Source organism: Theobroma cacao, chromosome 9 (genome assembly GCF_000208745.1).
Source record: "Theobroma cacao cultivar B97-61/B2 chromosome 9, Criollo_cocoa_genome_V2, whole genome shotgun sequence".
Classification (NCBI taxonomy): Eukaryota; Viridiplantae; Streptophyta; class Magnoliopsida; order Malvales; family Malvaceae; genus Theobroma; species Theobroma cacao.
The window spans coordinates 34,766,128-34,794,037 of record NC_030858.1 but is presented as its reverse complement, the minus strand read 5'-3'; the positions used below and the strand labels follow the sequence as shown (position 1 = coordinate 34,794,037).

At 34.3% G+C, this 27,910-nt stretch overlaps 4 protein-coding genes across 5 annotated transcripts; 3 read left to right on the top strand and 1 right to left on the bottom strand.

Annotated features, from left to right (window-relative positions):
- Positions 247-8,723, top strand: LOC18590411 (putative SWI/SNF-related matrix-associated actin-dependent regulator of chromatin subfamily A member 3-like 2). Of its 2 annotated transcripts, XM_007015906.2 has the most exons (20): positions 260-1,179; positions 1,330-1,463; positions 1,546-1,681; positions 1,845-1,898; positions 1,982-2,128; positions 2,211-2,362; positions 2,440-2,524; positions 2,612-2,884; positions 3,071-3,217; positions 3,305-3,460; positions 4,652-4,719; positions 5,161-5,283; positions 5,365-5,464; positions 5,554-5,666; positions 6,225-6,503; positions 6,614-6,814; positions 7,313-7,406; positions 7,495-7,566; positions 7,794-7,892; positions 8,150-8,723. In XM_007015906.2, the coding sequence occupies exons 1-20, from the start codon at positions 631-633 to the stop codon at positions 8,270-8,272; spliced, it is 3,105 nt and encodes a 1,034-aa protein (XP_007015968.2). In that variant the 5' UTR covers positions 260-630; the 3' UTR covers positions 8,273-8,723. The 2 variants fall into 2 exon arrangements, with proteins under 2 accessions (XP_007015969.2, XP_007015968.2); XM_007015907.2 differs by lacking the exons at positions 7,313-7,406; positions 7,495-7,566; positions 7,794-7,892; positions 8,150-8,723 and having other exon boundaries at positions 247-1,179; positions 6,225-6,499; positions 6,614-6,705.
- On the top strand, positions 9,180-11,646 carry LOC18590410 (uncharacterized protein C227.17c). The gene is made up of 3 exons (XM_007015905.2): positions 9,180-9,348; positions 9,480-9,598; positions 11,282-11,646. Exons 1-3 carry the CDS (start codon positions 9,267-9,269, stop codon positions 11,393-11,395), a joined length of 315 nt encoding a protein of 104 aa, XP_007015967.1. The 5' UTR covers positions 9,180-9,266; the 3' UTR covers positions 11,396-11,646.
- On the top strand, positions 13,671-17,682 carry LOC18590409 (AT-hook motif nuclear-localized protein 11). The gene is made up of 6 exons (XM_018126927.1): positions 13,671-14,049; positions 15,173-15,237; positions 15,383-15,514; positions 16,193-16,360; positions 16,721-17,171; positions 17,325-17,682. The coding sequence occupies exons 1-5, from the start codon at positions 13,671-13,673 to the stop codon at positions 17,159-17,161; spliced, it is 1,185 nt and encodes a 394-aa protein (XP_017982416.1). The 3' UTR covers positions 17,162-17,171; positions 17,325-17,682.
- Positions 17,776-22,970, bottom strand: LOC18590408 (GABA transporter 1). The gene is made up of 7 exons (XM_018128352.1): positions 22,647-22,970; positions 20,901-21,131; positions 19,247-19,344; positions 18,941-19,127; positions 18,729-18,859; positions 18,362-18,595; positions 17,776-18,274 (listed from the first exon to the last, which is right to left on the bottom strand). The coding sequence occupies exons 1-7, from the start codon at positions 22,765-22,767 to the stop codon at positions 17,894-17,896; spliced, it is 1,383 nt and encodes a 460-aa protein (XP_017983841.1). The 5' UTR covers positions 22,768-22,970; the 3' UTR covers positions 17,776-17,893.

Genomic DNA, 27,910 nt, shown 5'->3' with positions numbered 1-27,910 from the left:
AATGGTTATTGCATTCGAATATTTGACTATGATCCTCTTATCTAAAAAATAAGATTTGAATTTTTTTTTCAATTATAACAATAATCGTTATTACTTTAAATAGTAATACAAATAAAAAACTTAATGCTTTAATGTTGGAGAGTCAATCATTGGACCACGTAATTTTACTAAATGATAGAGTAATTTGTGATTCAAATAAAGTAATTTAATTGTAAATCAAAGTATAGTCTATATCTATCCCCAAATACTCTTAACAACTAAAAGCACAAGATCGAAGCTTTTCTAAAGTCGAAAAAAAGAAAAAGAAAACAAAGAAAAGAGGGGGTAGAGGCAGACTTGCATTGCACTAATATAAAAGTGGCGGGAAAAGGTGACGCGTCAGCTGAATATCACACACTTCGTCTTTATCATCTGGTTGTCCCCTTTAATTTTCACTGACACTCTCCCGCCATATGTAAAACATACCCGCCTTTTCGATAACATGCACCGCCGCGCATTTTAGCATTAGCCCTCAAAATTCAAATCCCCTTCTCTCGCTCGACTACGGCGGAACTGTCTCCTCCGAACTACGGAAAATCAAAATCGCCCAAGTTGGATTAATTCGAGGTTAGGGTTTTAAGGGATAACCCGATGGGAGGAAGCAAGGTGACGGAGGATCTCATTTCAACCGTCCGATCAATCGTCGGATTAGAGCATTCCGAGATGGACATAATCAGAGCCCTACACTTGGCCAAAAACGACGCCACCGCTGCCATCAACATAATTTTTGACTCGCCTCCCAATTTAAAGCCCAGAGAGAAACAACCCGAACCCGAGACTCCAAATTCGAGCTCCCATACGACGTCGGTTAGTGTAAACCCGAAGAAATCGGGTAAAGATTATAAGAATTCTAGTTTTAGTAGTAATGGAAATGTTACTTGTGGTGCAAGTATTGTGGAAGATGAAGAGGATGCTACGGTTGAAAATGACTGGTGGCTTGTGGGCTCCAGCGAAGTACCCGGACTTTCAACGAGTAAAGGGAGGAAAGTGAAGGCCGGGGATGAAGTTTGTTTTACGTTTCCATTGAAGAGTAGCAGCTCGAGTCCGGCCGGGCCAGTCGGGAAAGGTTTTGGGAGAGGAAGGCCAGCGGCAGCGGCTTGTTCAGAGATTGTTAGGTTCTCTACCAAGAACTCTGGGGAGGTAAAAAATTTGAATTGAAATTTTAGTAATCATTCACTTATTTTTTTCTACTTACTTTTTATTTATGGAAGCAAAAAATGGCATTTGAATGTAAAAGAAATAATATTTTTGAAATTTAAAAATTTAAAATGCATTTGATTGTTTTGGCAGATTGGTAGAATACCCAATGAGTGGGCACGATGTTTGTTGCCGCTTGTGAGGGATAAAAAGGTTAAAGTTGAGGGGCGGTGCAAATCAGCTCCGGATGTGTTGGGAATTATGGATACTATTGTTTTATCTTTAAGGTGTGGTTAGTTTGAAAGTTTCTCTTTGTTAGTTTGTTACTCAATCTGGTTTTGATGACTGTGAATCTTTGGTTCGATTCAGTGTGTACATTAATAGTTCCATGTTCCATAAGTATCAGCAGACTTCACTCAAGGCAGCCAGCAATTCCACTGAGGAATCTGTTTTTCACCCTCTCCCAAATTTGTTCCGGTTGCTTGGCTTAACCCCCTTTAAGAAGGTAATGGTTTGCTTAAGTTTTGATGTATTGTTTTGGTTGTGGTTACCCTGTTGATATAATTATCATGAAATAAGCAAAAAATTGCCCATGTGTGTATTGTACCATGCTTTTCTCTCAAATATTTCAATGAGCAATGTCTTTATTGTTGTTTTATGATAATTAGGCAGAATTAGCTCCTGGTGATTTGTATACAAAGAAGCGACCCTTGGAAACTAAGGTAGGAAAATAATAGTTATGTTTACTATTTCAATAATAGTGGATTTTTAGTAGTCGAGTTCCTGAATGATATTGTGCAAACAGGATGGTTCTGGTCTTCATACCCCATTGTTACCTACAAACAGGTTTAAGAATCAATCTCAAAGTGGAAATGAGGTTGAAAATGAGGAGTCCATCTCTGATGCTGATCTTGACCATATTGTTGGTGTTGGAGATAACTCTGAGTTAGAGGTATTGTCATTTTTGGAAAGGGTTCATGGTGCATGCCATTACTAATGATAGGCAAAATCACATGACAATTTTTGTGTTTTAGGAAATGGATCCCCCTGGCACCCTCCAGTGTGAACTTCGCCCTTACCAAAAGCAGGCCCTCCACTGGCTGATTCAGGTGGAGAAGGGACATTGCTTGGATGAGGCAGCTACAACCCTTCACCCTTGCTGGGAAGCATATCGCTTAGCAGATAAGTATGGCATATGATCATTTTAGCTGATTACTTCCACTTATCGTGTTAATGGATGTTGATGGGGTATCTTTTTTATAGGGGGGAGCCTGTTGTATACTTGAATGTGTTTACTGGTGATGCTACAATAGAATTCCCAAGTACAAACCAAATGGCTAGAGGAGGAGTATGTCCTTACCATTTCTGCTGTCTACATAATTTAGTTCCCTCCTGTTACATTTTTACTGCGTCTTAACTTCCTTTATTTTTGAAGATTCTGGCGGATGCTATGGGTCTTGGGAAGACAATCATGACAATAGCCCTCCTAGTAACCTATTCAGAAAGAGGTGGTCTATCAGATAGTCAATCCCCAGATCAGCTTTCTGATCAAGGTGGTGAAGTCAGTGATATTTTTGGCCAATCATCAAATTCCGTGAAAAATGCAACAAAATTCTGTGACTTTGATAAGTTGTTGAAGCAAAAGAACAAACTTGTGAATGGTGGCAATCTGATTATATGTCCTATGACTCTTCTTGGCCAATGGAAGGTTTGCTTTTTCAGTTTTGATGTATATTCACTTTATGTTTTTTACCTTATGGTAACATCTTGATTTTTGCTTATAGTAACATCTTATATTTTGAATTCAGCACTTCTATTAATATTTATGGAGTATCTGCTTAGTTCTTCACTTTTCTGTTATTGAGTTTGGTTCTAAACATTTGGGTATTGTCAGGCAGAGATTGAAACTCATGTGCAACCAGGGTCTTTGTCTTTATATGTTCATTATGGACAAAGTAGGCCAAAGGATGCAAAACTTCTTGCTCAGAATGATGTTGTAATTACTACATATGGAGTTCTAGCTTCAGAATTTTCAGCAGAGGTGGTTGAAGAATTTTACTTTTATTATTATTGAAATTGCTGCATATTTTATACATAAGTAAAATGTGACTTGTTGTTTATTTTTTAGAATTCTGAAGATAATGGAGGACTATACTCAGTTTGGTGGTTCAGGGTTGTTCTTGATGAAGCACATACCATAAAGTCCTCTAAAAGTCAAATTTCCATGGCTGCCACTGCTTTAGTTGCTGATCGTCGCTGGTGTCTCACAGGCACTCCAATCCAGGTGATAACATTTTAGAAAAATATGTAAAGTCATCCTTTGGTTTTAAATATTTCTTGAATGGGTATAGCAAATTTTTGTTATTTAGGTTTCTTTTTATCCCGCTTTTGTTCATGTATGGAAGTGAAAGGAGAAAATTTCTGAGTATGTATTGATTTTTCTTACATTTTCTTCTCTTGTTATATTGGCTGAGCAACTGCCTCACCCATTCTAGTAAATAGTACATGTTGGAGAGGAATGGAATATGGAGAGAGAAAGAAGGGGATAGGAAGAGAAACGAAGAGTTCAGAGGGAAAGAGAAGGAAGAGAAGAACTGGGCAAAGAAAAAGAATAAAGCTAGGAAGAAAAGGAAACAAGAGAGTACAATATTCCAAAAGTTGAATGAAAATTACAAACTAAAGTGTTTGTGTCTTAGAGCCCATAATAAATAGGAAATTGCCAATATAACCCTTATTGTAAAGTTAAATCCTGATGATGCTCTAATTCTCTAAATAATGATCCTAATTAAGGATCCTTGGCTTGTTTCCTCATTGTGAGTTTGTGGTTTCCAGTTGCTTAATATACCTTTGGTACAAATATTGAGTGATGTGTGACATGTAATACTTATGAAACACCTATACTTATTGGTACAAATATTGAGTGGTTTCCATTTCCTTATTGTTGTTAGGGATCTATACTTATCAAAATTTGAACGAATTTCTCTGTAATGATTATGGAATCTTTAATTGATGCAGTCTATTGATTTCTTTCAGATTTAGAGATGAATTTCAGCCTTAACTACATAATCATATGCTAAGTTCTAAAATTTGTATGCGTTTATTGTTTTGTGCTTGTATCAGAGAGAATTGATTTCTTTCAGATTTAGAGATGAAGTTTTGGTCTTAACTGCATAATCATATGCTAAGTGCTAAATTTCACATTTATTGTTTTGTGCTTAAAGCAGAGCTTTCTTTGCTTTGTGGTAATTGTTTCTCAAGCTATTTGTTGTAGCTAAGCTGTTGGAGAAGTAGATTTCTGTTATATATTGGAAAATGTGAAGGGTAATACTAATTGCTTGTCCCCATCAGTATATGTTTTTCTTCATGCTTACTCAAAATATTTTCATTACACATATTTAGATTCATAGAGCTTTAGGCTTTGTGATATTTAAATTAATTTTATATGCTTTCTAACTAGAAAATTTTATTGTCACAGAACAAGCTGGAGGATTTATACAGTCTTCTCCGGTTTTTGAGGGTGGAACCTTGGGGAAACTGGCCCTGGTAATTTTTTTCGTAAGTTGTTTGTTGCAAAATGTAGGATATGATCTTAAGCATCTCCTTCATAGGAAGACTGAAACAGTAAAATTGAATATGATTGTTTCTTGCATTTTTTTTGCATACTATAAAAAGCACAATGAGATTTTAGTTTTAAATGCTTATCTCTGCTTGCAGTTCCTACAAATTATATTAGCTTTATAATTCACATTTATTTCTCTTCGGTTCCAAGACAGAGCAGCTTTTTAACTGTATGTATTCATGTTGAACATTAACATTATCTGTGCAATACATGGAACGTTTCTATAGTATGCTTCTATATATCTGTTAATATCGCAAATGCATTTTTAGGCTATGTTAAAGCAGATTCTTTGAATTTACCATACCAAATAAGATTCTCTGCATTTTTTATATCTCACAGTTTGTAGCTAACTAGCTATGGTTTAGGTGGAACAAACTCATCCAAAAACCATTTGAGGAGGGTGATGAGAGAGGGCTAAAGGTGGTTCAATCAATCTTAAAGCCAATCATGTTAAGGCGAACAAAGTGTAGCACAGATAGAGATGGCAAGTGAGTAAACTGGTTAAGGATACTTAGTTGTCTCATTTGCGCTTTTTATGGATTATGCTCCTAAATTTTTGTTTGTTATAGGCCAATTCTAGTCCTCCCTCCAGCTGATATTCAGGTGATATACTGTGAGCTCACTGAAGCTGAAAAAGACTTTTATGAAGCCCTATTTAAAAGATCAAAGGTATAATTTTTTTTATCTATTGGTTTCATTTACATTTCATGATGCCTATATACTTTATAACTGTTATGTGTTGGTGGGTATCTGTTCAGGTGAAGTTTGATCAATTTGTTGAGCAAGGACGTGTTCTTCATAATTATGCTTCTATTTTGGAGTTACTTCTACGTTTACGTCAATGTTGTGATCATCCATTCCTTGTGATGAGGTCTGTTGCTTACCTTTATTCCCTCCTATTCTGGTCTTTACTAGTGTGATTGTGATGATGATGATGATGTGTGGTGGTGCCATTGTGGTGTTTGGAGAGGCTGGCAGGATGGCTGTCTATTAGTCTAACTAGCCGGTCTATAGCTTAGAAAGAATCTCCATTGCTCAAATTAAGTTTATTGACAGAATTAGTTTGGAAGATGTATACTCAAAACATTTTGTCTCCTGAATTTTTAAGGAGTTTGACAGTCCTTTTCGTTGCTGATATCCGGCTGTAACTTATTATATGGATTTTGTTTCTGAGTTGATTTGATTTTGTGGTCGTCCTTATTATCGTTATTGTCTTTGATATTTTTGTCATTATTTAGGCAATACTTTGAGGATTGTGGTTTCTTGGATTATTTATTTTACAAATTTCTATATTGGCGTAAAAGTCAATAGCTGAAACAGGAGCAAAATGCAACTGCTTCTTCATTCTTATGAGTAACATTAATTGCATCTTTTATAAAATAAGCAAACATTGTCTTTGAATGGTAATGGGTAATTTTGATGTGTCTAGCCGGGGAGATACACAAGAATACTCAGATCTGAATAAGCTAGCTAAACGATTCCTTAGAGGTGGGCAGAATACCCTGGAAGGGGAAGCCAAAGTTTTGCCTTCGAGGGCATTTGTTCAAGAGGTGGTTGAAGAGCTGCGCAAGGGGGAACAAGCAGAGTGTCCAATATGTCTCGAAGCTTTTGAAGATGCTGTATTGACTCCATGTGCTCACCGCTTATGCCGTGAGTGCCTCTTGGCAAGTTGGCGAAATCCAAATTCTGGTTTATGTCCTGTTTGTAGGTATCTTGAAGTCAGTTTTTTTTTTTTTACTTTTTTTATGGCCTCTGGTTAAGTTTAAGATGAATCTATGAAATCTGTATTCTTAGAGTGTTATTTTTTATACCATACAGGAAAACTGTTGCTAGGCAAGATCTTATTACAGCCCCAACTGAGAGTCGGTTCCAGATTGATATCGAGAAAAATTGGGTGGAGTCAACTAAGGTTGTTGTTCTGTTGCAAGAACTTGAAAATCTTCGTTCGTCAGGCTCTAAGAGCATCCTCTTCAGCCAGTGGACTGCATTTTTGGACCTCTTGCAGGTTCCTCTTACTCGGTAATTGTTTCTACCTAATTTAACATTAGTAGGTAATATCTGGTTGAAGCTCATCAATTGTCTCAAATTAGTATTTCTTTCATAAAAAGCAGAACTATGCATTGTCTATATTTTTATGATTTGGAGGAGCATATAAACAATTCATTTATCAAAATTGACAAACCTGAAGTCAAAATGTCATTGAACTTGGTTTTATTACTAATTCAAGTGATGTAAGGGCACATATAACAGAATTTGAATTGTCTGAATCTTGTTCAAGTTGATTTGATGCAAACAATGTTTAACTAGGTCAAAATATAGTTAAAGATGGCATACTGGCATTGCATGCTTTTCTCAGCTCCTTTCTTCCTCGCCTCCCCACTTCTGTTGTTATGTCCTAGCAAGTGTTTTGACCTTGTTCATCATGAATAGACAGTGATGTAGTTGTCTTTCTTGTAACTAATCTACTCATCTTTCACATTTGTTGCTCATATTAGTATAATTCTTATTAATGTCCAGGAGTAACATTCCCTTTCTTCGACTGGATGGGACTTTGAATCAACAGCAGCGTGAAAAAGTAATAAAACAATTTTCAGAAGATAGCAACATCCTGGTCGGTGACAAAACTTTCCTGGATGAAGTTTGATTTACTGGTTCTTTAGATAGCTTGACTTTTATCTTTAGCTTCATTGTTGGATCAGGTGTTGTTGATGTCATTGAAGGCTGGTGGGGTTGGAATTAACCTAACTGCAGCTTCCAATGCCTTTGTCTTGGTATGTAGAACACATAAGTATTGTACTCTGCTTCTTATTAAATACGTGCAATCATTTTTGGTGCTTTTTATTATTTGATATTTGATCAAGAGTCACATCTAGATTCGGTATCATTCAGCAAATTTTAAGCATAGTAATAAAAAATAATATAGCTGACTTATTTTCTGTGTTGTGCTTGGGTAATTTGCTTGTTGATGATTGACTAGTAAAGATTCGCCTTTACGCAGGATCCATGGTGGAATCCAGCTGTAGAGGAACAAGCTGTGATGCGCATCCATCGCATTGGGCAGACTAAAAGGGTGGCGATCAAAAGGTTCATTGTCAAGGTATATATTTGTCCATTTGAAAGAAACCATAAATACGCTAGAACCTTGTTCAACTGAATTGAAATTGCCATTTGTGTGCTGCCCTGTTTTTTGTGCCTTAGGTACTTGACAGGTTAAACTTAGAATTCAGCTGAAACTTTGAATTTAAATCATCATGCCATGTCACAAACATTGAACATTGGAACCTAGCATTTGCATTGTTCTCACATTTTTTATTTTGTTTCGATTCTGCTTTTCTTTGACGGATGTGATAGCAGGGAACAGTGGAGGAAAGAATGGAGGCAGTGCAAGCACGCAAGCAAAGGATGATATCTGGTGCCTTAACTGATCAAGAAGTACGAACAGCCCGTATTGAGGAACTGAAAATGCTTTTCACTTAAAACCATTTAAGAAGATGCAGATCTTTGTTGCACTTCTCTTGCATGGATATTCCCGTAGCTTTTGTAATTCTTGAAATCAAGTATTTTGGGACCTCGCAATCTTGGATGGCACTGGGGAAGCAGGTGGACCTTGGAGGATAATGGTTCAAGGTGATTAAAGTTGTTAGCCAAGATTGAGGGCTGATCAGAGCTTAAGCCATAAAGATGCGAAACATGTGTTAGTCAGGGTTACTAATTTCTTTATAATCTGGACGTTAAAATTTAGGGATTAGTGGCCTATCATGGGCCAGTAAGTGCTTTGTATATAGCAGAAGGCGACCTCTGGCATGTAAAAGATGAAAAGAGTACATTATAAGTTCAGGTTCATTATAATGTTGATTCAATGTAGCCACTAGTGTATTATTATTACTCTCTGATCATCGATTGCATCAATGTTTCTTTGCTTTTCTTTACGTCTCATTCACAAGCTAGAAAATCAGACTTTTTACATATTTGGATTTGGGATCCTCAATTTGAGGCGCTGTTTAGCTGTTTTAATTCTTAACAGAAACTTAAACTGGCAATTTCAACAGAAAGCGCACGTAAACTCTTTGGGATTCTACATAAATCAAGGCAAGAAGGAACATTATCTACCAAATATTCACTACTGACCTGTTGCTTATCAGAATTCCTGGTCATGGGAGTCCTTTGATACCCTACCATGAACACAACCATCTTTCTTGGGTCCTTGAGAACTTCTTATGCCATCATCATAAAAATCGTTTCTTAGTCAAGCAAGGTTGGTCTCGGGTTTGATATCCGAAGCCCAACTCTGTCCAAAACTTGACTTTGATGGAGCCCAATTTGTCAAAAATGCCCAAAAGCCCCATCCATAGACGCCTTAATGGACCTTTTTTGTTTTCCGTAATATTCCCTTCACTTTTGGAAAGGGAAACAAGAACAAAGAAAGGTACGAGGAGTGCCCAGGTCAGCGTAGCGGGTAAGCTTGGTGGAGATGAGTGTAGAGAAGGAATCCTCCACTTCGCATCGTCGTCTATCCTGCTCCAAATGCTTCGACGCTCTTTGGTTCTGCTATTGTACGCCCTCCTCTGCTTTCCTTAATTATGGAATCTTGAATTTCGATTTTCCATTCAATTTATTTATTTGTAGATGCTCCTTTTTTCTTTTTCTTTTTGGAAAATCTGATTTATTAAAATCCATTGGGCAGCTCCGGTTCATCAAATGCAGCAATATTATAGGCTGGGAGTGCTTGACAATTGTTCTGGAAAATGGAATGCTCTTTGGGATTGTTTGTCTTTGAAAACCAAGCCCTCTTCTCAACTCCAGGTAGCTTTCCTTTTCTCTCTCTTGTTAATTTTTTTTATAATTATTTCCTTTTTATTTGAATTTCTTTGCAACCTTTCTCCTTTGCTTAAAGACGCGGTGGAAATAGGAGTTAATTACTTAATGATGGAAAAGATTAAAGAAACAATTGTTCTAATATGCCTCTACAAGAATCAAAATTGCAAAGATATTAAGAAAGAAAAATGAAGGCTTAATCTGGTCAGCGATCCATATTTTCATGTTATTTGTTAATGAATGCCATTTCAGCTGATTTGATGTTTGAATGCAAAAAATGCTTATGAAGTTCAGTTCTGATTGCACTTTTTCGAAATCTCAGCCGCTTAGAAGTTTGCTCATTAAGGTTGAAGGTGCTCTGTATGCTTTGAATTTTATTCTGGAAACTAGTTGCTTTATGCTTGAATTGTGCTGCATTAGCTAAACAATTCATTACAGGGTCCTTGAAAAATAAACTATAAGTAATTAGACATGTATCAGAATTTATTCGATCAATTCACATTAGGAATAAGAAGTAAAAGTACTTGGTGTAAGATCCTAACTCCTGGATAATTAGAAATTGTAAATAATGCCGTAGAACAAAGATGCATAGTGAAAAAGATACAGATATGTCAGGTGTCAACTGATAACTTAGAGTTACTCTTCATATGCTGCAAATTTATCTCTTTAATAATGAATAAAGTTTTGAAATGTTTAACAAGGTTAAAAGGATTTAACCTTATCCTCAGTGACAATTAAAACCTTCTGTTTAAAGCATAAAGTGGAAAACGAAAGATGAATAATGATTTAATGGCTGAGCTTGGTATGACGGGGGAAGTTGTAAGAGTGGAGAGGATCATCATGACATCTTAGTTAAAAAAGTGATTGTGTTCTTTTAGATGCTCTAGTGGTTCAAATAATTTGGGTACACAGGATGTAAGGAGTGTGGAAATTCTATTGCGTATTTGTTTTTTGAGACATTTGAATAGATAATAATGGTAAGAGTAAAAATAAATAAATACTCCCCGTCACATTTTGCTTGTCCCTATTTGACCTTCACGAAGTATAATAAAAAAATTCGATTTTAGTGTAATTTATATTAAGAGTTTAAATATTTGTTTATAAAATTGATGTAACATAATTTTTAATTACAAAATGTAAAAAAAAGAGTATCATAAAAGAATAATTTTATAATATAAAAAAGTAAGAGAATTGAGTTTTTAAAAAAGGAAAGTACATAATTTTGGGATATTCAACAAAGGAAAGATGAGTGAAGAAAATGGGTCGGAGGGAGTACAATTATTTTCTAGATGGAGAGGTAAGACACCAATATTGTGCCTTGTTAAGTGGAAAAACCGAAGCCCCTTGATACATGTGACGGTGAAGAAAGTTTGTGAGATGGCAAAAAGAAGTCCTAAGGCCTAAGCTTACCTGTTTATATCTAATACTATATGATAGAGTTTAAACTAAAGAATTTATCTCCTGGGGGAATAAGAAAATTTAGCGTTTTTATTGTGAATGCTTAATATGATAACATCCGGGTGAATGGAACGGATGACTCAAGGTGCTGTGCACAGGTGTAGTGCCTGCTCAAGTATTTGGTTTTTCCACCTAGAGAAAACTTCAAATTACACTTTGCATTTTTCCTTGTGCTCTGTTCAAAGGTAACAAACTGGACCCTACTGAATACAGGAAATTCTGGAAACTCGTGAGAGAGCCAAGTCTCACATCTGGACATTTCGGACACCTGAAGAAGCACAGTCTCACTGGAAGCAGCAATTTGGACATTTAGATGATATGGATTGACAAATGTGGAATATTTTACAGCTTTCTTTTGAATGCTGTTAGCAGTATTATATCTTCATTGCTCCATCTCCAATTTTGTATGACAGATCTGAAATAAACTGAAACTAAGCTTGCCCTTCGCAGCTGAGTTGTTCTTTTTTTTTTTTTTCCCTTAAGCTTCTATTGTTACCGGAGTTAAGAATATATGACTCTTTTTTGGCAAGAATGAGGAATATATGAATGTAGGCTATGGATACTACAATTTTATCCAATTTTAGTATTTTTACTGACTAAATTGAAAATGATCACAAACTCTTCTCCCCGAAAGCCCGCTAGAGGTCCAAATGTGCAGCCCAGTCTTAACATAAATGCTTTACAGCTACAGCTATTCAATAAAATTCGAAAAGGGCCTTGTAGACATACAAAAAATCAGAAGCCCAAAAGGAACGATCAACATTAAATAGCCTAACAAGAATAACAAATGCTAGCTCTTAGTCAATCAAATGTCACGGATTTACGTTTTTAATTCAAAAGATGTGTTTATTAATGAAAAAAAGATTTTTATTTATAAATTCAAGATTCACCCTAACTTTTAGAGGTGTTTACTAGCTGGTTTGGGTTTATGGGTAGGGCAATATTTTCTTAGAGATGTTCACTAGTCGGTTTATGGGTAAAAGGATCCTTACACTGGTCATCTTTAACTCTTAGAGATGTTCACTAGCTCTTTTTACCCTTGGTCCAGGCTTATGGGTAGAGGAATTCTTCAGCGCGTCTATAGGTAGAGGGATCCTTCCAAAGGGTCTATGGGTAAAGCAATCCTTACACGGGTCTATGGGTTTTCCTAGGTATGGGTAGAGGGATCCTTACACTTCTCTTTACCCCTGGTCTCTGAGACTATGGGTAGAGGAATCCTTACACTTCTTTTTACCCCTGGTTTGGTCTGGTATAGGGATCCTTACACTTCTCTTTACCCTTATCTCCGTCTTTACCCTTGTCTCCGGGTCTATGGGTAGAGGAATCCTTACACTTCTCTTTACCCCAAGTCTTCAGGGCAGAGGAATTCTTACCCTAGTTTCATATAAGTAAAGATTTGAGTTTGTTTTAATACTACTTGTTATAATTTATGTTTTCAATTAAAAAAATGTCTATTAAGTAAAAAAAAGATATTTATTTATAAATTTAAGATTTATTCAATATTTTACTAATGTAAAATTCGTAATACAATCATCCACCTCTCACACCCATAATTGTAATTCTTTTAATATTTACATGTACAAGACAAAGAGTTACATATTAAAATTTTAAAACCAGCTTTTATAGACTATATTTTATATATGGTTCTATAGCTGGGGTTTTAAGATAATTATATTTTTTTGATACATATGATATTGAGTTATGTAATGAAAGATAATTTTCTCCGACTCGATAAATCTTACCTCATCCGTGATATGTAATTTTAGGATAATTACGTGACAGTGAAGCATTAGAACTTGAATGGTAAAAACTCATGTATCTCAAAGAGTAAAATTGAATTGAAAAAAAATGTAGTCGAATTTATCATTACAGGTAAATTTTTTTTTTTTTTTCTGAGCTTATCTTATTCATTGTATGCTCATGTAAAATCATAACTTGACAAAGTTGATTCAAATGTTTAGTATCTTCGTTGTACAATATCATAATTTTAATCATTGACAGCGAAAATTTTCCACGTGGTTTTAGTTTTGTGGTCATTACAACTGTAACAAATTATTTCTTAAAAATTCAAAACAAATTCCTAAATATAACTAACGCGAATAATAATAAATATATTTCCAATATTTAGTTAATATATTTGGAAATGATATCTCATAATTATAATAAAAAAATCAATAATAATCATAAAAAGTTGCTTAATAAATGAGATTTATTTTTAATTTCATAAATCGAAAGATCCCCTTTCCATTAATTAGTAAAAAAATAAATTTTATTTTAACAATTTAATTTTGTCATTCTCTCTTATAAAACCCTACAAATTAATAAATAAAAAAAAAATTCTAAATGGGTATTATTGGAATATAAGAAAAAGGGCTCCTCCAAATATAAAGATGAACAAAAATATTACATTCACTCCCATCTTTTCTGTTGTATTGTCCAGGCTTCACTAAGATCTATTTTCTGGCGCTTACTGTTCATTCCAACGTTGGCTTTTCAAGCCTCTTTAGCCTTCTTTCTTGCAGTAAAATCCTTTGCAATATCATATCTTTTACGTTCTTTTTTTTCCTCCTTGTTTCTTCAGGTTTTGCATTGAAAAGTGTTCATGGAGGACAAAACTACAACGCCATCCCATGACTCTGCTTCTGATGACGGGAAAGAGTCTCAGGTTAACGCCGAAAAGGTTAATTCCGCAGAGAGCCAGGAGGTTCAAGGAGAGCTTCAAGTTGCAGCTGATGAAACAGGGGCTTCGGAGCCTGGAGAAGGGTCAGGTGGTGGTGCAACTGGCAAAGAAAATATTAACAAAAAGAAGAAAGGGAAGGGGAGGCCCGAGACAACTGACGGTGTGTCGAACATTGGATCTTTGGAACCTCTCCCACCACCAACGGCGTCTTCGCCGCCTTCTTCCATGCCGAGTTCTTCGTCAAAACGGGCTCGGGGAAGGCCTAAGGGTACTGGGAAGCTTCAGACTTTGGCTTCTCATGGTGAGATATTGTTGCCAACAATTTGAATTACTTAAAAGTTTTAATGTCTACACTTTGATTTCGTATCTTTTCTTTTAATCTTGCTTTATGGTTTTGCTTTTGTAACGTTGGATTTATATATGTTTGGCATGTCATAATTACAATATTTTATCGATTATTATGTTAGTTTATTGGTTTAATTCAGTTGATCATTTGTAAAACCCATACACAGTTTCGTAAATCTGTTGACAATGGCAAAATCTTAAACTTTTCACAGCGGATATGGAGTTGAGAGGGTTGCTGACTAATTGGCTACTTATGTATATATATATATATAAATATTTCTTGAGTTCAATTGAAATGATACCTATAAATAATAGTACTGCATGTACTCAGATTTACTAGTGAGAAGTTTCTTATAACTTATCAAAATTACACATATAAATAGTGGGTTGTTTTATTTCTTGTGGATGATACTGAATAATATATGGGATGGCTGAGGTAAATCATAGCATTTTATTAGTGGGGGCATTTTTTTCCCACAATATTATAGAGCTTCTGTGTTTTACCTTTTCCAGTTTTGTTTGATTGAACTAAAAATAATTATTTATTCTATACATCTGTTATATCATTTTGAATATATAACAAGTTTGAAATGCAAGATTTGGGCATCATCGTAGCAAGGCTAATATTCTTTTAGAATGTGTGAGAAGTTGATTAGGAATATTAGTCGACAAACTTTTTGAATCTCGATCGGTTGCCATAGCTAGCTACAAGCAGGTTCCACATGTGGTAATGCTGCAATTTATTCAAGCAGAGAGGCTCAACGAAGTCAACCTCTATAGCTTTATGTCTCTGCTAATTAATTATCAGGTGAATAGGGCCTCAGTTTTGCTCCTTTATGGGCAGCTACTGCGTTCTGAAGTTCATAATTAAGGTAAATTAATGAAACAAAGCAAGGACAAAATGTGGATATAGTGCACCCCTTGACTAACCCATTCCTTTACTTGTGTATATGGTGTAAGTATAAATGAGCTTGCTTCATTTAAGACACATTTTCAATCTAGAATTTAGATCCTTTGGGGCTTGATGCACTTCAATTAATCAAATGTCTTACTATCACGCTTGAACTTCTTTCGTTAAGGTGAATATATGGACACAGCTGGAGCAAGCTTTACCCCTCATGTACTGTCGGTGTTCCCAGGAGAGGTAATGTTATATAAATATATATATATGAAGTGAAAATTAAGTTATTGCTTAGTCTTTCTACATTCTATTTCTGTCTCATAACTTTAAAGTTTTTAGTTAACCTACCATGGAAGAACTTGTTCTGAGTTTTGTTTTTACTTCACAGGATCTTGTTAGTAAGATAGGATCATTTTGTGTAACCGGTCCTCGTTCAGTTTGTGTTCTTACTGCTAGTGGTGCAGTCTCCAGTGTTACCCTGCACAAGCCTGGTACACCTGTTGGAAGTGTGACATATGAGGTATGGCTGCACAATTCATCATGGACATAGCTAATTGCAATACATGGGTACATCCTAAGCAGAAAAGATATGTAGTGTTCACAAGTTGTATAATTATTTTCATTATCTCGTAACTGTGAACTTGGAAGTTTTTAGTGTAGTGTTTCTCAGGTTATATATTTGATAAAAGAAAGGTTAGAAAGATAGAGTGCCTTCATTGTCAATGCTGTAAAAGAACTTTGGTGGCTCTTATTTCTGCATGCAGCTAATTGTCTGGGTTCATTATGTTTTTAATATATTCTATATTGAGCATTGGCTACTAGATTATGCAATATAGAGAGCTTAGTTCAATAAGATTATAACATTTGAATAGCCCTTTTTTTTTGTTTAACATAGTTCGGCTACCTTTTATTCATTATGTCTATTTATATTCATCCAAACATTGCTTCTTTCACATTAAAATCCCGAGTTTTTTTTTTTAGAAATGTTTGATGTGCAAAGAGATCATTGTTATATAATTGGAAACAAAAAGTTTGCAACAAAGAATATTCCTGTGTAGAAATTTGTAGCATCTGTTGATTTTAATGTTTTAATACATTACATTGATTTCTGCCTTATGGTTTCAGTGTGAAAATTTGCTGTTTCAGAACCAGTACCATTCAACAAGGGTTGAACACTAATTTGCACCCCTTATTGCAGGGATGGTTTGAAATTCTTACTCTCGCTGGTTCTTCCGTTGTGTCTGGTGAACTGGGCACTCGTCGCAGAAATGGTCTGCTGAGTGTTTCATTGGCTAATAATCATGGACAAGTTTTCGGTGGAACTGTTGCAGGTCCACTGGTAGCAGCTGGCCCTGGGGCTATCCAAGTAAAACCTTTCCTGCCAATCTACATATTAACATAAGCCAAGAATAGCGTGCCATCTGCTATATCAGGAATCAAATGATAATCAAAATGCCTTTGTTGGAAGCAACAGAAGTGGACATAAAAGACCGATTCCATGTTTGTGATTGGAGCAATATACTGTTCATTCACTTGATCATTGGATATAACTTATTAACTTTACTTGTAGTTAATGTGCAGATGCTACTTACTTTTAATCATTGCAGCTCTCGGTGTTATTAACTTAAATTAATTGTTTCCTGGATTGATCATTTTAAGCAGATCTAACACTCATTCAATTCATAGTAACTTTTGCACTCATTTTGTGTTCCCCTGGGTTCATCAGCTTGTTGTTGGCAGTTTCAAGCAAACCATCTGTCGTGGAATCAAAAGGAAGTATTCAGCAGGACGTTCGACATCATTCAACGATTCTGCCAGTTCAAAAATGGTGAATCTCCCCATTCAAGTTACTGGAATGGCAGATGATGATGATGAGAACTGTAACCCAGCACCGGTTCCTGTGAGAGCACGTCCCATGGAATCAGATAAGGTTGTTGCCGAAAACCACATCCTCAACTCTGCTTCTCTAAAACGTGTTGATCCAAACAACTCGCAGAAAGACGATCCCGTGAGAGCAGGTACTGTGATTGCTGAAAACCAGGACTTCAACCCTACCTCTCCACAAAGTGTTAGTCCAGACTACTTGCAGACCTTGCCAGCCTCACAGCCCAAATCTGATGAGATGATAACTCCAGAAACTGATCTCAATGTCCCTGAGATGCAATAAAAGGACCAAGGTACATCATCTCTGTTTTCCTCAACCTCTCGTCCCCCTCTTTCGCTCTTTGTGAATATAGTCTATGCATTTTATCCAGCATCAATTTGGGTTGGACAGCGAGGTCAAGTAAAATTCTGCCTTTATCTTTCTTTCTGTTTTTGTTTATTTTTAGGTGTTGCATAGTGACGTAGGCTTCTTCAGGAAGTAATGAGCAGCGTATTGTAGTTCTACAGCAGCAATGCAAGACTTTTGCCATTGACTCTGGTTCTTAATATATTAAATTTGGGATTTATATATTGTTGTTGTTTCTGTAATATTTAGTGTAAAACACACAGGCTAATTTAGGCCCATTTCATAAGATCCTGTTGTTTCGGAACTTGACATGAAGAGATACAGGAACTTTTTACAATTATGTTGTATGAGAATTAGATTAACCAGTTTGTATATTGACGAGCAAGGAGCAGATGATTCACCGATAATCTTCTGCTTTAAACTTGTGAAGAATTCAATGGCAAGCAAACTGTGGTTTTCAATTCTTTATTACTTCAATTTGAATCTTTCTGCAGCTTCATTGAATTCATTCTTTAGATTTGGGGCATTGGGAGATTGCTTTTGTTCATTGGTTAAAGAACAATAACCATTGATGATAATATGTGATGGCAGAGCCGGTTCTCCCTTCTTTAATGAAGCTGGCATTATACTAGATACAGGGCGAGCCAGTGATAAACTTGGCTTTGATCATCACACATTAGCAAATAACCGATAAGTTTTGGCATCAAGAGCAATTTGTCTTACTGCTGCAACTGCTGCTATGACTCCCAGTGCAGAGAACACCACTGCAATGGTAATATTCAACCAAAAAATGGGACTCCGCTTCGATGGCTTAAATGTCAAGTTGAAGAAAACAACAGGTAAGATGAAGTCGAGAGGCATGAAACCAAAAGCTCCAATGACAGAATTGATGTCTCCGAAAAATGGAAGCATTGCTGCAATTGTTGTTGCTATAACAACAGACAATGATCTAGAAACTACCCTTGGGATAACATTACGGGCAGAGAATTCTTTGCTACTTGGATCTGCAAGAGTTCTTTCAAGCACTTCGTTTGTTGGCTGCAAGTAGACCTGTGACAGACAACCGCATTTTTGAACGAATTTACCAAATATATGAACAATGAAAAAGAAGGGGCCGAAGGGAAGGTAGGTTCTCACCACACCAACTGCTGATAGTTGGAAAATGGTGAAGATGTTAGTCATCAAGATGAACCATTTCGGCACCAAAGGTCTCCCATCATCCAAGAAATTGCTGAGTAGAAGGCCTTCAGATTCGCTGCCAAACGCCCAATAACCAGATATTGCAACACTGAAGAAAGTCACTGTAAGCACTGTATAGCAAACACATAATCCTTTGAACATCTTCCCTTTCACTGGTGGTGCGATCGTTGCCTGAAATCAAATTCATACACAAAAGTTTGTTACCTTTATAACAGCATTTAATCATTACAATTACGTTTATACAGACAGTATTGCAGCATTTAACAATCTGAAACCGAAACTGTTTGGAAAAATTATGGGGAACCTGAATTTCTGGAATGATACCATTGCCATAAGTTGTGGCAATAATGGCAATGGCATTGAAGATCCCGAAAATCCGGCTTTCTGTGTCACCTTTCAGGCTATAATCTTTTTTTGGCCCCTTGGATGAATTCCCTGGAAAGAGTAAAACATACTATTACGTATAATTATTTCATCAAACTGATAATGCAATGAGTTAGTAGTCTGCAGAATTACCTATATATATGGAACCAGCAGTAGCACAGGCGCTATAGGCTAGGCATAGAATCAAGGATATCAAGTTAATATGCCTTAATGAGTGAAAAGATGGGATTTGAGCTAATATCAGCATCAGGACACCAAATATAATCACAAATTCGTAAAGCTTCATACTCCCATTTGGGTCTGATAACAAGTAAATTGCCTGCCAGATATTGGAAAAAAGAATTTCGAAAACTCAACAACTTATTTATATAGTTAATAGCACCAACTTGAAGAACTAGAAATTCTAAAAAAGGAAAAAGGATGAGACTTGAAGCTGACCTTCATACATTGTCCACCTAGAAGAGTGCAGGCAATAACAGCACCAAAGCAGACCATGAATTGAATTGGTCCAACATAGTAACGACCCCATCTTGGCCCTTCACATTAGTTAGATCATTACCAAGCAGTCAGTATAGCATAATGTTCATCTCCTTGTATGGAAGTGTCATGTGTGCATTTATGGTTCGAATCAATAAAGCGTATTTATTTTTAATAAATAAATAAAGTACGTGATTGTTCATAAAATTGGACAAAAAGTCAAAAAGGTCGTCTGCCGAAGTTTAATTCTAACTATTTCTTTGCTCGTGCAATGAGGACTTTAAAGGCCTACTTGGCTATGAAAGGAGGCTGAGCAAATAGACAAACTGAAAGACGGAAAATGGCTGTAGAATGAGTCAATGTGTGAACAAGAGGTTGACCCCAGGCTGCAAAGAGAGATACCTAACTCCACCATACCAAAGATACACCGGTCATCAATTACCCTGAGGTTGTAATTGCTTTACAATTGTCAAGCAAGGAAATTACAATTCCAACACAATTTCTTTTTCTTTTATTAAAAAAGAACAAGGTGAGGGAAGAAAAAGAAAAAAAAAGAAAAAAACTTAAAAGATTAAAGAAGAAAGAGAGCTTTTTCTAATTTTTTAAAGTTGTTCTATATTATTGTATAATATTGGAAAAATCATATAGGATTTTTAGATAAAAAATATATCAATCGACTATTAATTTTATGGTAATAAACATTAAAAAGATATAATTAATGCTAATTAATCATAATGTAGAGTATTAAAGTTGATTTTAATTTATTATTCTAATTATAAAGTAAATGTTAAAATTGAATTTTCAATTTTTTTATTTTATTCTAAAAGCTAATTATTTTATTTTTATATGGTAAGTGTAATATGATTAATTATATTATTTATTTAAATAGATTATATGTTTTATAAAAAAATTTTATGTCATACTATTATTTTTATAATTTTCAAAAAGAAAGAAATGAAAGTGGAAAATTTGTAACAAAATATAATGTACTGTATTAAAATGAAATAAAATAAGGTCAAATAATACATTTGAAATGTTTACTTATTTTATACAATAACATATATATTAATACACAAAAAATACAAATAATTTTTAAAATTAAAAAGCATTTAAATAAAAAAATTACTAGCAGCAAGCATCAAAATTCTAATTACTATACAACTATACAACAATATTGTATACCGCAATCATACATGTTTGCCTAGATAAGATAGAGGCCTCCTATTGGCATTGGCATGCTCCATGGATTTGGTGGATTTCTGGTGTCCACCACTTTCATCAATCGGTCAATTTTGAGAAAAATTGGAAAGTGTACCCCTTAAATTTGCACCATTCACCATTTCGCAGGTGTAATGGTATTTAATGGGGTACTACATATATGACACATGAAATTATGGCAAGGGAGGAGGGGTCTATGGTCAGACTTGGTTACAGGCATTTATGTGTGTTTATTGAGTTACTTAGTACAACTGACATTGAGAAGGGCGATTGTCTCAATAATGCAAATGAAGAAGCAATTTCTTTCGTATATAGCTTCTTGTTTTTTCTTTTCATATAATTTAATAAATAATATTATTCAAAGAATAGATTAGATTATTAATTTTCAAGTGCTTACCCAAGATGTCATTGGCCATGTCTCTGAAACGAAGATGTCGACGACCCAATTGAGCATGGTGTTCAAGGACAAGAGACAGCAGATTGTAGGAATAGAAAGTGACCAGAGCTCCGATCACCAGACAGAAAATTCCGGCAGCCCATCCGAGGAAGGTGAAAGCGAATGGGAGACTGAGCAGCGGCGGTGCAACTATTGATGTCGACAAGTGGTAACCACAGTGCAGCCATGATCCTGTTCAATTTACCAACACGCCAAACAACAGTAAGACAATTCAAACTTTGCGGTTTTGTTGGCTATTGCCAATACGCCACCTTTCCTTTGCTTTTTTGTTCTTTGACAAAATCATATTTGTCACAGTTCTAAGTTTGGTTAAAGATGAAAGAGAAAACAAAATAGAAAATAGAGGCAGTGATTTCACCACGTAGCTGATAAGCATGCGTAAAGATTAAGATTAATGGAAGTGTGCCAATAATGCTCAAGACATTGCCCGAAGGGTAAGGCCAAATCTTCGGTCAAAGATATAAAACCCCGTAAGAAAAATGTGATTAAATAAAATTTTATTTTTTAAATTATATCTAATTAAATTTTTATATTTTTATTTTAAATAAAATAAATTATTTTATAATTAACGATTGACTGATTATTGTTAATTAAAATAACATTTATCATTTTACTTCCACTTAGTAGTAACATGACATGCTGATTATCATAGTGAAAGGTAAAATTATCATGTAACCACTTCATCATATTATATCAATAAGTTATGTTACTATCCATTTTGACAAATCAGTATACTATGTCTATAGAATTGTTTTTATGTTAAGTAATAACAGTACAATATGAAACTATGAGCTATTTTTTTTTAATTTTATCATAAAAACAATAAATTGAAAGCCATTTTTTTAATTTATTTTACACAAGAAAGTTTTGAAAATTTGAATTTTAGCAATTAATATGGGATGAGGAAAATGATAATATTGACAGGATGGTACTCTAGTTGATGCTAGACAACAACAGTTCTTTATATTCAAAGTGTCATATTTAATTTCCCATTTTCTCAAGTCAAAAGAAAAAGAAAAAGAAAAAAAGTATTTTCATTATCTCATATCCTGTGGAATTGTGAAGGGTACAATATAGGTGCAAGGTAGTGCAAAGAGAGAGTATTATTAAAATCGCTTTATAAAATTCACATGGTGTTTTCTTTATCCACTTGCCAAAAAAAAAACCTTTATAAAAAATAAAATGTCCTATAATAATCAAGAGTTTGCTGTAAGCATTTAAGTTCATGTTCATGGTGTATGTTTGGTCAACATCAGCCAATATAAATGGATCTATTACACCCAAAGAAAAAGTATTACCAATAAGAAATGAGAATTCTTGGACTCTGTGATAAGATATCAAGATAAAACTCTGAATCACACATTTATGTTGAAAAGGAAAACAAAAAAAAAGTCAGATACACTGACATATATACAAGACAAAAAGAAGAGAGTCGTTGGAGTTTTAAGAGAAAGCTAAATGAAGAAGATGATCTTGTTATGGATTTCCTTGATTTATGCAAAAGATAAGGGAGAAGGAGAAGAGGGCCAGAAAAAGACCAACATGATCATGCTTAAGAGTTTCTTGCACAGCAATGATCATGTTTAAGATGAAAGGAGGACGAAGAAAATCATTGCGAAGGAGTTAATAAAGAAAGAAACAGAGCTATAAAAGGGTTACAGTGTATATAGTATACTATATTTGTACCTTTGGATTTAAGGACAAAGAGAGCACCGGCATCAAGCTCCTTTTGTTGTTGTTCTTGAGAAACCTTGACATGATCTTCTCCTTCATGCACTGCTACAGACCTTGGTGGCAAAGTACCCATCTCTCTCTTTCTCTTTCCCTCTTAGAATAGCTAGCAAACAAAACTGAGCAAAAGATGGGTTGGAATCGAAAGACCCCAAATGCAGGAAATATATAGTGAATGGATTATATTTTTAGTTATGGAGTCGAGTAGCTGCCTTTGAGAAGGCTGGTGCCAGTTGCTATCACCCTTACTCTTCGTTTTGACACTTCGTTGTAAAAGCAAAGGCTTACTTAACATTCAAAGTTCAAACTTTCCTGTCTCAAGCCGTTTTCCAATTATCTTTGGAAAGTAATGTAATGAAAATTAGTGTCCAGACCATCATGCCCTTCTCCATATGTGCTAACCAATGTGCAAGATTCTGTATTTAATGTTTATAATGGGAGTTGGTTTGATTTGTCGAGGAAGTCATCATCGTCTCGGCCCCATTTGATATTTTTAGCCACATAAAGGTTTGACTGGCCTGTACTTGTACGATAACTCTCAATTCAATATGCAAATGAATACCAGCCAATCAAATTTGTTTACAAAGTCAAAAAAATTTCACATATTTAATGTATTAGATAAAATCCGAAATGACCCTTAAAAATACTTAATTGTCAAGTTAAAAGCCTAAATCTAATGGAAACTGTCGGCCTGTAAGAGAACGTGGCTGAACTGTCTATGGGATAGCAAGAGAAACCGTATACTAGCTGAGGGTTCAGGTATACGGTTTCAGGTGTGCAGCATTGGGTGCACTGAACTATAGATGAAGATGAGACAGGGCTTCCAACATTACGTGCATTAGCAAGATAAGACAGGCAGACATCGCTTGCTTTCAATATGCCAAACTAGTCGGATATTGACCGGTGGGAACATGAGTTGTCTTAATGGAAGAGTTCCGAAATGGGAGAGGAAATATTGGCAAAAAAAATGGGGACTCCGCGTCATTGTTTTGCATTTGTTTTTGTCATCGCCGACCTGTTTCCGTATTGGCTTTGATTACGAAGTATGCCAGCTGAACTTGGCAGATAGTTACGACTGTGAATAACATTATTAGTCCGCCATCAAGCCACTACAATAGAAGCAACAGAAAGAAACCCGACCAGCGGAATGTATTATTCGTTGAATGAACGCCCATGGCAGAAATTATGTAGGGCCACGTACCTGTAGATATTTTAGGTTATACATATATATATATATGTTATATTAGGAATACATATGTGAAGGTCTATTGTGTTATAATTTAAGAGTTCAAATCAAATCAAATAATTAAAATAGACCAAATAACCCAACAGATCAGAAATAAAAATACAATTTGATTTGAACTCTTATATTTGATTATAAATATGGATGTAGATTTGATTGAATTAACATCCATGGGCTTATTGGTTTTTTTTTTTTAACTTAAAAGTTATTATGAAGTTTTTATGAAAAATAATAAAATTAAAATAAAATTATTTTATAAATTTACTTTTTATAATATCTTTTTTATATATAAGTTGTTTGGCAAAACAACTTACATAAACTCTAATTTTGATTAAAATTACCCTAAAAAGTATTAATAAATAAATTTCTATTAATCACGAATTCTTTTGTTCAAAATAAAAAAAGTTAACTTTATTTCTTTATTTATTTAAAACAAGTTTTTGGAAATATAAAAAGTATTTTTATATAATCTAAAGTTTATAATTAATAATAAATAATAAAAATATAGTTTCACAAATAATTTATAGATAACTCATAAATCAACAATTTATATTTTCCATCAATGCAACAGTTATTTGAATGCAAACTCTACTCATATAACTATCATCGAATGCTCTTCTATAAATATAAAAACTCATTTATTCATCATTACTTCTTCCTTCTTGACTCTCAAGAATATAATTGGAATTACGATTACATCTGTCAAATTCCTCATCTATAACACCATACTGTCTAATGTAGTTATATATGAAATGTTGTTGTTGCAACAATAATCTTTCCCTATTTTATCAACGGAAATGGCTTCATATCACGTAAAATATGCCACATATTCTTTCAAACTCTAATTGTTCGTTCAATGACATTTCTTAATAAAGAATGTCCATGGTTGAATGTTTGTTCTACACCTTCTGGCTAACTAAAACCTCTTAGCTAACTAAAACCTCTTGGCTAACTAAAACCTCTAAAATCAGGAATGTGATATCTTTCACCTTTATAAAGAGCTAGATACTCTTTCATATTAAGATAACCAGCATCCACTACATAATATTTACCTAAAAAAAAAGTTAAAAAGTTTCAATACGAGTTCATTAAAAAAATTAAGAGATAAATATATAGAATGATAAACTTTATATCATAAAAATTATAAGTTGTACCTTTCAGAGGGTGAGGGAACACGTTTTTCATTTTTTCAAGCACAGTTGAAAAGATACAGGTGTCATGTGTAGTGCTAGGCTAACCAACAACCACAAAAGCGAATAACATGTCAAAATTACACACTAACATGACATTGTGTGTTGATATCCCTTGCGACCAATAAAACAAATTTGATCATTTGCAGGAGGAATAACAAGAACATGTAATCCATCTATAACACTAATGCACCCTTGAAAATAAGGCTAAAATCTATGATCATTTCTAATTTTGGATGGAACTTCTGCAAATTAAAAATCTAGAGCCTTGGCTCTTTCATTGGCTAATAAACTATCTATAACACTTCACTGAACTTCCTACTTACAGTTTCTCCCGATTTTTCAAATTTATTTTGGACATTACGATTTATTTTGCTATGTGCACAAGTCCAAAGAAACATAACGACCGCCTTCAATTCTGTCATGTCTTTAGATGGATGTAACCATCCCTGACTCATCAATGTATCTGTAAGTTGGGATACGACATGTGGTTCCATACCAAACATTCTAAACTTTCACTCGAAGTTTGAAAGTTTCACGTACCCAATTCTATCTATAAGAATAATTGAATTTGTTTCCTTATTTCATTAAGTATTTTATGTGATATACAATTATAGTAGCAGCTTCTCTATACATGTTTTGATAAAACTTTACACATTTTCTTCTTTTTGTAACTTGTATTGGTGTTTTGATTTCATTAGAAGACATCTGTTTGAAAATATCAAAATACATAAGTAGAAATCCAAATATATCAATTAAAACCAAATATTATTTCAAATAAATCAAATAGTACAAATAATAGTTCAAACAAATATAACATAAAAAATAGGAAATTCTTTCATACACCAATTCAATTACATATAACAAGAAACACAAATACAAAGAAAAAGTAGTTTAAAGTTCAATATCAACCTAAAATAAATAATCAAATCCTAAACTAATCAATTACTACCATGAGAGTTTTTTGATAGATTATGCTCATATTGAATCCAATTTAGCTTATCACTTAAATCTGGCAAACAAATAAAAATAAGTCTATTTTCTTCCTTTTTAATCAATTGTAGTGCAAAATTAAATTTATTTGCACTCAATCTCCCCTTACTTTGTAGAGATTTTATTGCTCAAACGCACTCTGAAATACTATATTGTTCTATGGCTTGTGACGAAATTGAAATTTTAGCACTTTAAGCTGTGTTATGACTTTCTGTTGCCTCACACAATCATTCCAATGTTCTTTGCAAGCTTGCTCCAGTCCTAGTTTTTGACTTACCCTTTGCCATTTTTTTCCCATTTTTTTTTGGCACCATTCTTTTGCTCTTGATTTACGTGTTTACCATAGCACTGTCATCTTCATCATAAGTGAATTCTTCAGCATCAAATTCAACATTGTCTTATAGCAAAGTTATATTTACAGATTTGACAATATCTTCAATTGGTATACCCATTGTTGGTGTCCATGCATTTTGACTGGTGGCTACTGTATCCTCAAATATAAATTCTAATTCATCAGCATGTTCTAACCCATGATACCGAAATTTGGCATATTTTGAATTGGCCTACACAAACATCAAAGAAACTTTTAAACGATCTGCATATATAAAATAATTTACAGTAGCTGAAATATATAAAATTTAAAATACCTACTTTTATTTTGGCTTTCCACCATGTGGCATCAGCTTCGATGGTTCTTGTGTTATGGTTCCAACCCAAACTTGTTTCTTTGCCTTTTAATTGTTTCCATAAAGTCCATTCATTTCTTAAACTACCCAATCTATTTTTCAATTGCTTTTGGGTATAGTTTTTATTAGCACGAGTATTAAATTCCTCTACTACAACTTCCCATTTTTTAGTTCTAAATGAAATTCTTGGTTTTCCACACTTACGAATCTCATCCATACAAACTTGAAGTAACATTTTAGTTGTAACCAAATCCCACCTTGCATTATGTTTTGATTTTTTTGAAATTTCATAATTAGGTGGAGGCATTTCTTGGCTATCTATAAACTGTAACAAAGAGTATAAAGCAATAAATCTTATATCATCACTATCCAAATTGACACAAGTATATGCCTCTATGAATTAAGAAAACAAAGCAATTAAGACTTGAATATAGCCAATGACTAATGCTAATAAATAATTTTTCCACCCCCACCACAAACCATAGGCCATTGCAGCATATGCTCCGATGATAGAAAAAAATAAAAAGAAAACGAAATTCTAAATATGCTCCGATCTTCGATACTACATTTATTCAAGACGAAGATTAGAAAAAATAGGAAAATACTTAACAATTCTAAGAAAGCAACCCATACCAACCAAAAAAAAAAAAAGAAAAAGAAAGAAAGAAAGAAAAGAAACTATGATAGAAATAGCTATCAAGTTGTTGAAGGAACCAACCCCAGATCCATTTTCGAGCCAAAAACTAAGAATAAAGCAATCCTATATCACAATACATTAAAACATAATTGCCCTTTAAGCACATTTACCTTGAACACCAAACACAAAACAATCTTAGCCATAATAAACAACATTCAAACTCCAAAAAAATCTAACTAAAAAAAAAATAAAACCAACCCAACATAGAACTAAATAGAAAATACCAAAAGCAGTAATTCCAATACGATCCTCAACCAAAAAAATTCAACTTCTTGAACCATTTATCACCATACCAAGAACTTAAACTATAAAAATTATGTAAAACAAGCAAAGCACAATAGATGCCGAAAACAAAAAAATATAAAAAAATCACTACAAAAAATCATTGTATTTCCAACGAAAAAAATTTC